At 35.9% G+C, this 16,272-nt stretch overlaps 1 protein-coding gene across 2 annotated transcripts in view; it reads left to right on the forward strand.

Annotated features, from left to right (window-relative positions):
• The window catches only part of LOC131035230 (delta(14)-sterol reductase), a 197,726-nt gene that overhangs the window by 91,265 nt on the left and 90,189 nt on the right, over nucleotides 1-16,272 (forward strand). Inside the window, exons 6-8 of one of the 2 annotated variants that reach the window (XM_057966892.2) lie at nucleotides 3,063-3,110; nucleotides 10,494-10,617; nucleotides 10,715-10,761. In XM_057966892.2, the coding sequence (XP_057822875.1) occupies nucleotides 3,063-3,110; nucleotides 10,494-10,617; nucleotides 10,715-10,761 (219 nt within the window). The remainder of the gene's footprint in view (nucleotides 1-3,062; nucleotides 3,111-10,493; nucleotides 10,618-10,714; nucleotides 10,762-16,272) is intronic. The other variant, XM_057966893.2, reaches the window with a different exon arrangement.

Below are 16,272 nucleotides of genomic sequence, written 5' to 3' on the forward strand. Positions count from 1 at the left end.
AGTGGTCATTATTGATACGTTTTTTTAGTGTGATTCTATATGATTTTGTGGGTCAACACTCTTATTGATTCTGAGCGGCTATATTTTGAAAAAGGGGACCTCATACTTTTTTTGATATATTTGAGTTTGCTGTGTGTCGGGTGAATTTTTCTGAGAAGAAATAAATGATTGGGAGTTTGTGCTTTTTGGAAGTTTCTCTTACAGATTTACCATATTGAAGTGGAGTGGTCTTGTAACGAATAGTGTGCGTATTACGTGTGTGTAAAGGAGCTTCCAGAAGTTGATCCAAAGTTGATATACATATGTGTGGGTGATGAGTTCGATGATTTTTGATTGGAAAGTATGTGTCACTGATAATTGAAATTATCTTGAAAGCATTTGCTTATCAATTGGTTTTGTGTAAAAAGTGTGGTCTGTGGTATGACTGGTGTGCAGTGTTTTTAAAGGAAAATTTCTGAGTGTTGGATGAGGTAAAAAAAATAAAATTGATGATTTGAAGGTTTGTGAAGCTGCTCTTGTGAAGTCAGTGTGAACCATATCAGAGTCTTATGTTTAATTTTTCAAGAAGGCTGTTCATAGCATATTCTATTTTTAAAATTAAGTGTTTCAGTAGTAAGAGGTTGGTGTCTTATTTATTCAGAGTTGGTGCTCTCTTTTGTATAGCGGTTGGAGCGTCTGCTGTTCACAGTTGGTGCTGTGAGGAGAGTTGGAGCTCTCTTTCGAGTATTGCTTTGTAATTTGGGTTGGTGCCCATTTGAAGTTAATGAATGTCTTTTGATGTTGTGGTTTTTTACGCGAAAGGGTTATCCACGAGATATCTGGTGTATTTGTCATTGTGGCTATTCTTGTTGTGATTCTGTGTGATTTAAATTAAAAGGGTTAAATTTCTGCAATACTGATTCACCCCTTAACTCCCCCCTCCTCTCTCAGTATTGCCTGTGCGCTTCTCAGCAATGACCTGACACTTGATTCAATTGTGCTTCGCGTCTTACAATCACCTCTTTTCCGAACCTTCTTGAATTCCATAGGATTTGCATTGCAGTCGACTGACAGGGGTGTTTTCTCAAGACAACTTTGTTTTAATACCAGTGTTAGTATAACTGAATAACTGAGCTTAAGAGAAAAATTGTTGTGAACAAATACTAAAAATAGAAAGTAGTTACAGTCTAAAAATATACGGTAGCTACAAAGGACTAATGTTGCAACTTTATTAAAGACTGCTGTGTACCAGTAATAGCTAATTTTTTATTTATATGTGTAAATGTACATAATATTATATAATTATATTAATATTCTAATAAATTGACCAAATGAATTAATTTGCAAACATAATGGCATGATGAAGACCATCTGCTATGTAGACCTTGTTCCACTTACTAGTGTACAATCTTTTATTGGGAATCTTCAAATTTATATATTTCAAACTTTAACATAAATCTGGATTTCACGGAATTGTAATGGCTCTCCCTAGTTTGCCAATAAAATTTTCCACACTTCTAACCACTCAGCAATATAGGAATTTTACCAAACAGTTGCCATGCATTCATTGGTGAAGAACATTAATCTAGCCGTTCACTTTAAACATAGTTTGTTGTTGGTTTTGTTATTTGATTTCTATTTTTTAACAACAGTTTGCACATATTTGCGTGGAGGTTTACATTTCTGATATTGCCATTTATAATTAATGAAAACAAACACCATAAATCTGGAGAATGAAAATTGAAGATACTTAACATTCAGTGAATTTAATAGTTCACAAGTACCTTGATTAATGGCTCCAAAATTAATGACAGATTTGATTACAAAATCTCAGACTTGTACAATCAGCAACAGCAGTAGATTATAAACAAATTCCATGAAGGTAAACACCTTGCAATTGCAGCAAATAGTTTAAACAGAACCAAAAAAAATCAGCCTTAAACTCTGCTAAAAAATATTTATTTCTGCAAATAGTTTAAACCCGTTTACTAATGAAGTTGCATCAATGACTCCCTGATATTATTCTGAAAATTACTTCGTAGCATTCTACAATGTAGAGAATGGAACCAATAACCATCCGTCTTTAACTCTTAATTCACAGGTCTTTCACCATAAATCCTAGCAGCTGCAGACCTGCAAATAAAAGATATTTCTACCTCCTTCTCAATGCCAAATACCTGCAATAAGCTCAATCTGAATTCTGGAATGAATTCACTCAAAAGGCCGAATGGGTTTTCGTCCAAGCAACCAAAAAACTTAAAGGGTTTCCATCCTCAGATTTCTTGTAAATGAAAGCCAAAGCTCTTCTCAGAGAGAAATTAAATAAAGCAAGTATATCCCAAATGAGTTCCCAAGTGCCTTTTTATAATGCTTTCATCCCAACGCCCTAATTAGGGTTTGCACATTTTAAATTAAAAGTGATTTTTTAATATTTTATAATATCCATGTTTCCCAAAGCACCATTAAAAGTCACTTTATAAAATAACTTTATAAAGTCACTTTATAATTCTCATATAGGCATTCACATAAAGTCCCCTTTATGTCATCATATCATAAAGTCATTTAATATAATTAATATTATTAAAGTTAAACTTGAGTAAACTTTAATAATTTAACTTCAATCTTTAAACTCCTGATAATTGCCAATATCAACTCATGAAAATAATCCATCAACTTTCCAGATATAGAGATGATGCCAACTGATCACCCCAGCGACTTACTATTTATAGTAAGTGTGAATCAAAGTGTCTTTAATGATCTCCGGAAGGCACACCACAAATAAACTGGGACACTGAGCTGAAGACCACTGAGATAAACGCTGAAAGGCCAGCTGAAGAGCCATAGAGCACCCTCATAAAGGTCCCCTAATCACCATGTTAGCCGATGGGGATCAAAGTCATAGGCTAACCTCTAGAAATAGCTGATGCCTAAAAAGGGGACATTACAGAAGTTGAAGTCAAGAAGTATCTGTTGTTTGGTCAAATTTATTTTTCTCCAGCTCTACTTAGCATTCATTAATTATCTTCTCTATTAGTTGATACAATCAATTTGGCATTTTATTTCTTTTTTTGATGTCTTTGCAGGTGGTTTGGGATACAGCTAAACCCACAATTCTTGGGCATTGATCTTAAGTATGTATCTGGTATTTGAATACAAAATCTATACATTTTGTGGAAGTTGCGTTCTAGCGTGCATCCTATTAATTCAATTTCTTTGCTATTAAAAGTGGATTTTATTTACAATTTAATAGAACTCACCGAGTAAGTTCCTATACCTAAAACTGAATTCTTTACCCTTTTTCTAGTGTGTCTTACTTCCTGGACAGATCTGATGGATATTGTGGCACTGGTGAAAGATACTCATAACCTTTTTTTCATGTTATCTTTCTCAGAACCTAAATTATTGCCTAGATCCTGCAATAATATCTGAAATCTTACCCCTTATCTAGATTGTTGACTTCCATTCCAGAACAAATCTGATTCAGAGCCATGTGGTAGAAAAAATGCTGGGAATATTTTATACCATGTATATAAATTTCCTTTTATATAATTCCCTTATGTTTCATTAAAACCAAAAAATTCCTTATGTTTCATTAAAACCAAAAAATTCCCATATTACCATTTGTTGAGATCTCGACTCTTCTTATTTGAATGAATGTGTTGATTCAAATATGCCCTTTTGAAAGACAACAGCTATTTTTTGTGTCTCATTTTGGTTTTAAATGTATTTGATAGATCAAATTTATTGCAACTTAATTTTTTTGCCCCAACCCACAAGAATAATCTTAAAAAGCTGTTACAAAATGAGTTTTGTACTTAAATGTAAACCCTAGGTTTGCAACATTACTCATGAGACTTGCAATATAATTGAGCAAATCTGAACTGCTATTTTAGCCTACAAATCTAAAATTAAAAGTAATACTTCATTACCACAATATTTTGATTCAAGCTAGTTGTACTTCAAAAGAATCCAAAACCATTAGTAGATACTTAAAATATAAACAAATGTTCAATGTAAGTGAGAATAAGCTCCTGATTAGTGCTTCTAATGTGAGTTACGAAGTGAGTTTTGTGCTTTGCTGTAAAGTGTAGTTTCAAGACATTTTTATTGGAAAAATCTGTGGTTCTTTTATGACAGACAATTTTAAAATTAATGTAATACTCCATACAACGTTACTTTGATTCAAGCTAGTTGGTCTTGTCAAAAGTCTAAAGTGAGTAATAATTAGGTCCTCATTATTGGTTCTAATGTGAGTAACAACCACCATTGATTGAAGAGAAGTTGAATTTCTCTTCCATATATAAATACTTGTATTCTTAAGAGCAGTTACTGATAATTTTCTCAAAATCATAGAATCTCACTCGATAGATCTACCCTAAACAAATTTTGTATTCCTACTCCAGAGTTTCAGGAAAGCTTATTATGTGTTTGCCACGCTTGGTCCCTCACCTCCTAATCCATGTCAACTCCTCAAACCTGCATTGGAACATTCTTTTGTCTTTCAGAAAAGATATCCCCCTAACCCTCCATTAATCAGCTAGGAATCTTGTACCTTTTGCAAATCGATGTGGACTTCCACCACTACTGACTTGGCTACACTGGTTGCTGTTTTGGAAGTTACTATTGTCTTGAAGAAGCTGGAAAAGCTAATAAAGGAGAAAGGAATTTACAATCCCTACAGGAAGAAGAGTTTTTTAGGCTTCCGCATGGCGTCATGAAACCAAATGAAAAGATATTGGGCATCCTGAATAATTTTCTCAATCATATCAGCAAAAATCATTTGGGAAAAGAATTGGAAAAACCGAAAGTATAAATTTTTTGAAAAAATGGGGGGAACATCAGTTTTTTTAGTAAATATGTAAAAAAATGTAGAAAAAAGACAAAAACTATCTTCTTTTCGAAATTTGAGGGCATTTCCATAGTATAGAGGTGTAGAGAGCAAATAAAATCTATGTTCCACCAAGTTTCTATGACAAAGGGATGTGGGGATGGGGGGACGTGTTTTTGGGGCGAGATTTTTTGAGGCCATTTTTGGGGACAGCAGGGGATAGCAAAGGGGACAGTTATATAAAAATATCTATACATTATAGAATCATTCATTATATTGACAAATACATTGTAGAGTGCTTAAAGCACAACAATCTTCATTATCAAACATTGGATGCATTCTTGTGGATCGTTAGTCTATATCATTTTATTGAAACCCCAATAAATTGTTCAAAGCATGTATTGTTTACAATGTTAGACTTGAGGAAATGTCCCCGAGCTGTCCCCATCGCCAAGACGTCCCCAGTATGGGGACATGGGCAGAAATTTTTTGGGGACGTTTCTCTGTGTATTGTAGAATAAAATAGTGAGTTTAACCCATGAATTGTAGAAAATAGGATTTTGTTGTTTATATTCATATTGCTGATTATATTGCATTGCACAAATCATACTTCATAGTGCATAAATGATAACTAGATGGTTACAATTGACAAAAAATCAATTATAATATAGTTTGTACAAAATCAACCTATAAACTAAGTACAAAGTTCCAAAAAATCAAATGTAGCCAATGGCTCTTTGTTGGAAATTTTCATTGATGTCAAGGGCACTTAGTTGTGTTGGAAATATTGTCATTGATGTCAAGAGTGTATCAATGAGACTATTGGCAAGATCGTTGTCATTCATGTCAAAGGAAGAATGAAGAGATTGATGCAGGTTGTCATTGATGTCAAAGTAGCAATATCATTGTAATGAAGGTGGAAATGTTGTCATCGTCCTTAAGTGAAATATCTAAGGTGGATTGGATCAATTGTTGAGTAGAGGTTGATAGAGAAGATCATTTTAAAAATAAAGATATAAGCATTGATATGGCTGACTATGAAAGATCCCAAATGGATCCCTTCGCTGATCTGCTGTAGTTTTTTAATTATTTTGATTGAATTTCCTGTTTATTACTATAATCTTCCAGAAATAGACAGAAGTTGCAGAAGGTTGAATTCTTTTTATGTTTTGATAGTTTTTCAGCAAGTAATAATTGAAGAACAAGTACATGAAAAGAGTACTGGAAATAATTGTTCATACACAGCCAAATCAGAATCGTACCAAGCAGATTTCTGATTATTTAAATCAAATAATTATCCAGATAGTGATTCCAAACAATTCCAGGAAGATTACAATAAGCAATGAGTCCAACCTGGATGAAGAGTGAATACTGTAATAAATAAGGAGGCTGTCGCAAACGTCCAAAGCTCTTACATAGCTCCAGATGGGAAGAGAAATGGCTGCAAAGTACAGCCGTACGGCTGTTAGGTGATGCCAAGCTGGAAACCCCAATCTCCACGCTGAACCCTAACTCTGTCCACTAAATCCTCCAGAAAAGATGTCGTACCAACTCTAAGGCACTGAAAATTGAATGCAAGAACCAAATAACCACTGTGTTGGGGGCTACGTCCCAGATAGGCAAGACCCTAGGGTTTTCGTCCCAGATGCTGAATCGCTCTCCAGAGCAAATTCTCCAAATCAAAGATGAAAATGTGTAAAAGATACTTGATAATTAGGTTACCATCTCCTTATAACTCCTTCCCTCTAGCTCGGACCCTAAAAGTGTATGAAAAGTGCGCTTAGGCTTATAAAGTCTTATTTCTCATTTTTAGTCGCCAAGTATAGAGAAAACGCCACTTTTTTAATATAAAAGAATTCTATTCATCAAAATGGTCCTTGACAAATGGGAAACATTTAGAAAAGTTCAAGACCTTTCCAACGAGCTATAACACATGGGCATATGCATCCAGATGAAGCCAAAAACCCCTTATTACTCCAAAATGGCTATAAACATAGCCTTATTTAATAAATTAAACGTTAACTTAGGAAATATTTAAATATATTAAAAATATAACCCAAATAGTTGCAGAAGGCTCAAATGACTCCAAAAGTCTGAAACAAAACCTGTCACCTGTCTGTGACTGATGTCGGAAATTATGGATCAACTGGCAGTCTCATCCCTAAAATCTAGGGATGCTCCTAGAAACTAGGAAACACACCCAAATCTCCTGAAACTGAAACCAAGGAATGGTCTCATGGAACCCCAACCCTGGACACTGTCACAACCTCCTAAAAAGTAGGAAGTGCCTCCTAAAATGTAGGAACTGCCTCCTAAAATCAAGGAACTGCTCCAAACTGGTGTATTACTGCTAGAAACACCAAATCCAAACACTGAATATCCTGACCGAGTCTCTATCCACCATTGCCAACCTACAAGACTCCATAATAGGCCAACTCACATGTCTCTGCTAGACAGAGCTAAAGAGGGGACATGACAAACTAAAAGACTATGTGGGTGATCAACAACGAGAAGAGAATACATCAATAAATATATTGAAGACAAGAAGGCAGAGGGGAGTATTTACCAAAGGCCAACTTGCCTCTTTAGTGCCATAAATTGGAGTATAAATTAATGATTTTAATTATTTAAGTGAAGCTTGGCTGACTTTCTGTTTAGCGCCATATAGGAGTTAAGCATATTTGAAGATTAATTAAATCTAAGTCTTAAAGGAGGCAGAATCTCATAAAGAAGCACTCCATATATGACAATCAATGATCAAAATGCATATGTATTGAATGTTAAGATATTTCCTTAGAAAAGTGAAGAAGTTGATGACTAAAGTAAGTTTCACATATAAGACAAAATGGAAGTCATTTAAAAAGACAAGTTATGAAATGTGTTAATAATTAAAGAGGTGGCCAATCTCCATAAAGAGCTCCATATAAGACAAAAGATGTCTTAAGTTCATAATGACAAAATGGTGTGATCTAAATACAATGATCATGATTATCATAAGACAATGTTTATGCCAAAGATTATGTTAATTAGAGTGCAGTGATTCATTAATGACAAGAGAAGCAGTAGTATCACTATATACAAAGCAATGATTACATATTATTAAAATGTGGTAGCAGATTAATTAATGGCAGCAGGGATCAAACATAAAAGAATTTTTATTAACAAATGTCATGAGTATTAAAAAGGTTTAGAAGGGTGTGATCTGAATAATAAAGTGCAGCAATTAAATTACCAAGGAAATCAGTTTTGAAAAGGAGCAATCTGCTAATGAAAGAGGAACAATTTGTTTAGAGAAGGATTAAATTAGTTCTCTAGGTCAGCGATCTGTTTGAGGGGTTGTGGTTATTGGTAAAAGACATCTCTTCTGATCAAGAGATTTATTTTCTGGTTGTAATGAGAAGATATATATTTTGCATTTAGTTTGGGAGAAGTAAATGAGGAGAGAAGTGTGTGAGAGATATGCAAGATAAATAAAGTGTGCAAAATAGAGAAGTGATGTGTGAGCATTTACGATTACAATCATATGCACCAAAGACATTGATGAAAAGGAACATTGTAGATTTATGAAGACTGGCATGAACAAACTTATGCGATAGTTATAGAAGACTATTGCAGATAAATGAAGGTTTGTTTTGAGCAGATATAAGAGCAACTTTATAGAAGAATGCAAAGTGGGTTGTGGGGTGTATTCAAAGGTAACATAAGAGCAAATTTAAAGCATAATTTGTAAAAATCAAGGACTTCCATCATCCATTGTAGAAGCAACATTGGTAATGTGGAAATCTGATTATGAGGTTGGTGCCTTACATTGGTGATGTTGGTGCTTCATAATTGGTGCCAATACTTTTGAGGGCGTTTCTTGCAAATGGCAAGTGGAATATCTTTTGCTTAGAGTTGGCCACATGAGTCATTGCCATCTTGATGTTGTTGAATTGTAGATAATGGAATGCTCAAATTTTGTTGTGCCACTCTCTTGTCACTCACAACACTTGGAAATGACCAATTATTTAAAATCAGCTAAATTCTTGTGTTGAGGTAATTCGCAAGGAAAGGGGATAGGATTGTTGTCTTAACTGCAACTTGCCTTCTGAGGTTTTCGTCTCATAAGGCCTCCAATAAGCATCAAAAGTTTTCCTCAATTCCTTAGAATGATAAAACTGCCCTAGAATGATAAAACCGCCTTTACACTTCACCATGTTAGAAAATAATGCAAGTCGACCAAAACTTGTGAAGGGGATGTCAGCCAGGAATTGGCGCTACGAGGAGATTTCAAAATTTGAAATTTATTTAGTATTATTTGTTTATTAATTATGAGGGTGTTTAAAAACATTGCTGTGAGAATTACTAGGCCGATCCAGCTTAAGGTGGGGGCATGACAAAACAAGGCAACTAGTACACCAAATTCTTGAACTAATGGTGAATGGCGCCCATTGGTGTTAAGAGTGGGGTTTTCGTCCCACCCGAGTGCTAGCGTAGGCCAACTCCCTCATGGACATGTGGCTACTCAATTGTGGGTGGGTCCAAGCCCTGTGTACACCTCCATCAAGAATCCACACCACCACAACATTTAGGCTAGGACATCATCACCCACCACACTTTACATGGATTGACCTCAAGACCTCGACTTTGATACCAAACAAGGCAACCACTACACCGAAATCTCAGAGTAAAGGTGAATGGCACTCACTAGTGTTAAGAATGGGGTTTTTGTCCCACTAGAGTGCCAACACAAGCCAACCCCCTCATGGACAGGTGGCTACTTGATTGTGGGTGGGTCCCAGCCCTGGGTAGATGCTCAACAAGAATCCATACCATCGCAACATTTAGGCTGGGACATCACAAATGCTCCTTCCATAAAATTAACCGAATTGAAATGAGTACTCAATTAGTCATAAACATACTCATTACCAATTGATTTGCAAGAGCATAATATAAACCAAAATCGTCATTAATCAAAACATTTAATTATCAAGTTTCTATCCTAGTCAAATTACAATGGGACTACGAGTGTTGTAAAAGTGAGTTTTATGGGGATGGCACATACAAAGAATAATGCCAACTTCAGTTCTCGTAATAGATCTTTAGGCTTCACTTCTTGGAGAGAGCAAATATGTTAGATCCCATCACCATGTGGAAGGTAATGTTATATCTTACCTTGTAATGAGTAACATATCCTTAGCCATCCAAGAGTATCCTAAAAATGGTAGATTAAATGTTGTAATGTTAGGTAAACCCTAAGAGGGTGGTCCGACTGATTTTATTGGTATGATATATCTTACCTTGTAATGGGTAACATATACTTAGCCATTCAAGAGTATCCTAAAACAGCTGGAATAAATGTTCTATTGTTAGGTAAACTTTAGGAGAGTGGCCCTTTGATTTTATTGGTGAAGCCCCAAAGGAGTAAATGGTTGTACACAAACATTCCATTTTCTTTGTAATAGCATTTCCAACACTTTAGCAATTATACTTTTTAGTGTATGCATGATCCTTGGAGAAATTTATACTTTGGAGTCACTTGTAATAAGATCCAACTTTTCCATCACAAATTATTCTGATAAATCCCTTCTCTGTCTCCACAATTTTTTTCTAATTCACTATCTTTTTTGGATGAATATGATCCATCGGTATTGTATACTATATACATAGATTGACTTTCTTATACCCTTGTATAATATTTCTGCAGATTCTTTTTTATTCGTGCTGGTATGATTGGTTGGTTGGTCATCAATTTATCAGTTGCGGCGAAAACTTTTGAACAGAATGGCTCATTAGGCATTGCAATGATTCTTTATCAGAGTTTTACTCTGGTATGTATGCTTTATATATCGTCTTTGTATATTAACCTTATTAATGTTTAAGGAATGTGTTTAAGGTATCCAATTGACATACATCTCACTCTTTCAGTTTTACGTGATGGATTATTTCTGGTATGAAGAATACATGACATCCACGTAAGTAACTAGCCTGATCATGTTAACATGAAAAATAGCTAATTTTTAATTTCTATTTCATGTACTGGCATTTAAAATGAATGATGCATGAACCCAACTAATTGTCTCTATTATAGATTGAAATTATTGTAGGATCTGTGTGCTTTTTCTTTTTAAATCACTTCTATACCTCTTATTGTAGCTTATTTGCCCACTATTAAATTATTAATATAAGGAAATTAAAATTGTTTCAGGACAATACAGATGTTTGTTTCTTATCAAGTTTTAGCCTATGTTCCGTGACATTTTAGGGATGGTAGGGGATGTGTTTTGGAGACCACAGCTTGAGGGTCTTTTTTAGGGGGCAACAAGGGGATGGTAGTGTGTGTCTATACATATATGAGTTTAAAAAATATATCTATATATTTATATTAATAATTAAATAATTTTTATATATTATTGAATATAAATATATATTAATTTAAATTATTTATATAAAAAATATTAATTTATTACTAGAATGCAGTATGCTCTTCTTGCGGACAAAATTGTTGAAAAACAATGATGCCTAGAGGGTATAGTCGGAATCATGCTTAACTATATATTGTCGTGCCTTATTTAGTTGCAAATATTGCGAATCCTTGGTGGTGCCAAATCTGACTTAAAAATCAAATTAAAATGATTGAGTTGAATAAATTGTGAGCAGGCAACATACTTTCAAAATGTCATTATAATCAGGAGTTCCATTAATGAGATAGATTTTTTGGGGGCGACCAAGAAATGGAACTGTTTCAATTGCGTGGCTTCTCTCATTACTATCTTATGGAAAAAATGGATTCTCCATTGGGAATGACAAAAACAAAAAATGTAAGCCTTGTTAATGTTTGCACACCCATGAATAGGAACAACATTTTCAAATGGAAAAATTAAATGCCTTAGTCATGCGTTTGTATACATGGAAAATCATATATGTTTCAGGTTTTTGTAAAAAGAAGGGGATGATTAGGGATGTTCCTTGTAATCCCGTTGTGTCAGAATTGGCTAGTGTACATCATTTGTCATCTTGTTGTCTCATAAATGCACCAGGGGATGGGGACATCGGTTTTATTGTATCCAATCCGAAATTTGATTGTGTTACATAAAATTCTATTGGTTTCTCCAAGTTTTGTGTGAAAATTTTGTTGTAGTTAGAAAAGTTATTTGTATTTAAAATCAAATTGTCGTTGCAAAATCCATAAATGTTGAATGTTGACAAATGTTCTTAATTTGTTTGTTGACTTTAACTATAATTATTTAGTGATAATTAATAATTTATATTAATTATTGGCTTGTAATTTGTCAAAATTATTATTTTAAAATATTAATTTTTAATTACTAGTTAACAATTAATTATTAATTTATTTATTAGTGTTTTCATTATTCGTATGGTTTAATTTTAAATTGTTAATTATTAATTATTTTAAAAATCATTATCATTGTTACAAAGTTAAATTAAAATTAAAAAGTTGAAAAAGAAAGGGTTAGTGCACTTTATAAGTGTGAATTGTATGAGGCTCACCTGATAAGGCCTTGTGTACAAAAAAAATGGCAAACATTCCAAAAGTGCACCTGAAGGAAAGCACAATTTCGATCAGCCTTTGTTCCTTCTAAAAAAGGTGCTAACTACAATGAAAATCATGCTTAGTATGGGTTTGATAATATATAAAAATATAAATTAGTATTACTATTTTTCTTTTGAGAAAAACAAACTACAAAAAAAGAAGATAAAATAAACAAATATGCAAAGTTAGTTGTCTATAAAAAAAAGAGCAAGTGCCTATTATTCACAAGGAAATTCTTTTTTGCTGTTCATGAGCAAGTAAAAGGAGTTTTATTTTTATTTTCAAAGGTCAGAAAAAACTATTTTGAGCGTCATACCAATTTTTTTCAGTTGTAGTAGCAGTGGTTGATGACATTTGGAGATTCAAACAATCAAAAATAGATTTTTTAGCAATGGAGTTGTATGATAGATTCAATGTCTAGCTTTAGTGATCATGCTGAGCAGAAGGTGATTTTTGAAAACAGAGTGAACAAGAGGATGTTCAGTTTCAAGCGGGGTGTTGTTGACGTGTCTAAAATCGCTGAACATGCAACTTCATCCGGCCAATGCAGAATAGAATGTACTCGCTGAGTATCCTATCCTCTCTTGAGATAAGGAAATCCCTAATGCTATTTTTCGTTTGATCAAAGGGGACGACCTCAAGGTTTCGATTGTAAGGTCTTGACTGCGGGATTACTCAGTGGTTTGATGTGTTCTTGCTGGAAACACAAGGGGACTTATAGTGATATGAATAATTGCTGGATGAGTTCCCTAAAACTTTAACAGTCTCGTTTATCGATTGGTTTCAGTTGCATGATACTGTTTCAGCAGGACTGTGGATTCTTCTTGGTAAAAAAAGGGAAAAAGAGGGATAGGGAAAGAGAGGTACAGAAAGTCTAAATTATTTAACTAGGATAGCATATTCAGAAAACAGACATACACCTCCAAATAACTAGACTGAACATTACCAGCCATTTAAGCACAATACTTGTATCAATCTAGTGCGATCTTCAATGGAAAATTGAGTTTTCATGCTACTAAATACAACGTTAGAACTTTAACATTCATTCAGTGAGTATTCAATAACCGAACTAAGCATATGAAAGGTTCAGAGTAACCATACAGAAGGAAAGACAATCAGTCATCCCCTAATGGTATGAACAGCGAGGATTCTATCAGATGTTTATCTAGAAAATGCTATAGAGAAATGAAAGAAACATAACTGAAAATTCTAAATTAATGAAGAAGGAGATCATGCACTCAAAAGGAAACTTGAAACAGTTTTAACTTTGCATTAAATCCTGCAAATTTCGCCAGAGTTTCAACAACAATCCATGAACTTCTTACAAAATGAGGGAAAACCAGTCCCCTTTAAATAGGCTTCAAAAATGGATGAATGGCCAAGATCTAATCTAAACAAGCAACCCAGATTCATCCTTTACAAAAGAGTACCCATACCCATAAATGGAGGGTAAATATCAGCAACTACCCCAAAGGGAGCAATAACTACCCAAAAAGGTAATTAAAACTTATCCAAAATAAATAAAAAAGGCACACACATAAAGTTTACATTTATGGTTGACTTGGAAGTCAAACATGTCCCTTTGGCCAAAAAGTGCACTTTTCAAAATTCAAAAGAAAAAAGCACTTTCTCTTTTCCAGGTTCACATCCTTTTTCCAATAATTCATCCTCGCCATGCAAATATTCTTGCCAAAGGTCCTGACCTGCCGCACGTTCCTTATGAACATACTCCTGGAACCTGATGCACAATTGGAATAGCAAACTGAATGGAGGCATGACGAATTTTATACTGCATGCCTTCAAGGTATTGGTCTGCATGCTTCAAACCATCCTTCCAGCTAGAATGATTACGCTCGAAGCACAACATGTCTAAATGGAATCGACCAGCAAAACTCGAGTCCCTAGCGGAATAGGTGATCCTATCCGTCCGCAGTCTTTCCTCCCTGTCCGACTGTATCACATCATCGGACAAGTCATTTCGCCATCCTGAGACCATTGATCGGAGGATCGTCTTGCCGAGTTCTTGCATGCCTTTCAGAATTGCCTCGCATGCATCGTGGTCTTTATCAATGATTTCTCGTGTCATTCTTCATGGTGATAGTCCAGTACCACTCTTTGAAAACGCCGATATCATGGGGGCGCAGGATGTCGGAGAGTGTAGGGATCTGTGCTTGGGTCCAAAAGAGAGCTCTTACGAGGGGAAGAGTTGTGGCAGCCACTTCATGCATTCTGAGGGATTCCCTTTTTACCTCTAATAGCCTGACTAGGGTGGTCTCTCGATGGTGGGCCATTCCTTTTACTTCTTCAAGGATTCGTTCTCCTCTCCCTTTGATGCCTTGTATCCATTCCCTGACGACCCTTGCAGTATCTCGTGCTCCTTCAAATTTTGTCATGGTTCTTTGTGCCAATGCTGTCGGGGGAATGTGGGATTCAGAAGCATTGTGTAATGGTCTCAGGAGTTGATCAATGTACCCCTCGGCCTGCTCAGTACGAGCCTGGTACATGTTCTTTTCAACTGTTATTTCTTCAAGTTGCTTGACTATGTTCTGTACTGAATCCCTGAATTCTTCCTTTTCCTCTTCCTTAGTGGCTCGTCCGATAGGGACAATCGTGATGCTATAATCTGCCAGTGTAATCTGATCTGCTGGCTTGTCTACAGGTGGGGTGGCGATGTGAAGAGTACGGTTCCTTTGCTCATCCTTGGTTATTCTGGAATATGCCTTGGGCTTTTTCTTCCCCTTGGCTTTAGCTTGGTCTATGCGTGAGAAGATGTCCTTCAAATCGATGGGTGGCTTGGTGGTGGCTTTGCGTTGAGCTCGGGCAATTAACCATTCTTGAGGTACAGTCTGGGCTGATGCTATGGTCAAATTTGCACTCTGCTCTTTGATGTTTGCAACCGTCTCTTCACAAATTTGTACCTGTTCCGTTATAGGAGGAGTAGAGGAGGTGTCAAGTTCTTTGCTTGTAGTTGAGTTTTCTCCCACTTCACTGAACAATTGTCTGGTGCCTTCGTGTGATGGTTGTTCTTCAGTCTTTTTAGGCCTGCGGGTATCATCTGTCTTTTGCTCTCCTTCAACAGTGGAGTCATCCTTGGTAGTATTATGGAGCAGCAATTCATGGCGGCTCTGTTGGGTGGGTTCATGCACTTCGATCCCTTGAGTGGATGGAATCTCTCCTTACTCTATTTGGTTATCTGGTTTGGCTGATTCAATGGCTCTTAGCTCGAGTTCCAGCATGTCGGGTGCGGGTGGATTGTCAGCTCCGAATGCGTCAATATCACTTTGGGAAGGCCGAGCAGGTATATAATCTAGTTGTACAACATCATCGGACGAACTAGGGTCCTTTGATGATGAAGTGACCTTTGGTCTCCTAATAGGGATCTTTTCCCTTCTTGTCCTTTTGGATGTCTGAGTTCCTCTGCTGGCCTTAGCCTTCTTCCTTTTCTTAGGCTTTTCAATCTTTTCCTTAGGTGCACTGGAAGTTCCCTCATCTTCGGAGGACTGGGAATCAAGGTTACCCATCAAGTGGTAAGTGAACTGGACTCCCTCATGTATTAGTCGCTCAATCTGCTGGTGCAACCATTGGTCAGTATATCTTCCTGGGGCTGCCATAACCGCCTCAAAATCAGTGATCGGGTTTTGCAACCAATCAACTCTTGGTAAAAGGTGCCTTACTGCCTCAAATTCTCGGACTTGCAGGCAATTTCCTGAATCTGTGAGTTGATCTGGGACCCGACGGTATTCAAAGAGTCGCATTTGCTGCACACTCAGCCTTGAATATTCGCGTCTTCGGACTTCATAGTCATCAGAGCAGTTCTTCCAATAATCTTCAACTGATTCTTTTGCTCTGTATTGCCTGCCATAGGCCCTCTTTGCTAGATTGTCGTGATCGAAGCATTTCCTTGGAAAATGCTCTTGTAGGCCATAGGAGG

Source organism: Cryptomeria japonica, chromosome 5 (genome assembly GCF_030272615.1).
Source record: "Cryptomeria japonica chromosome 5, Sugi_1.0, whole genome shotgun sequence".
Classification (NCBI taxonomy): Eukaryota; Viridiplantae; Streptophyta; class Pinopsida; order Cupressales; family Cupressaceae; genus Cryptomeria; species Cryptomeria japonica.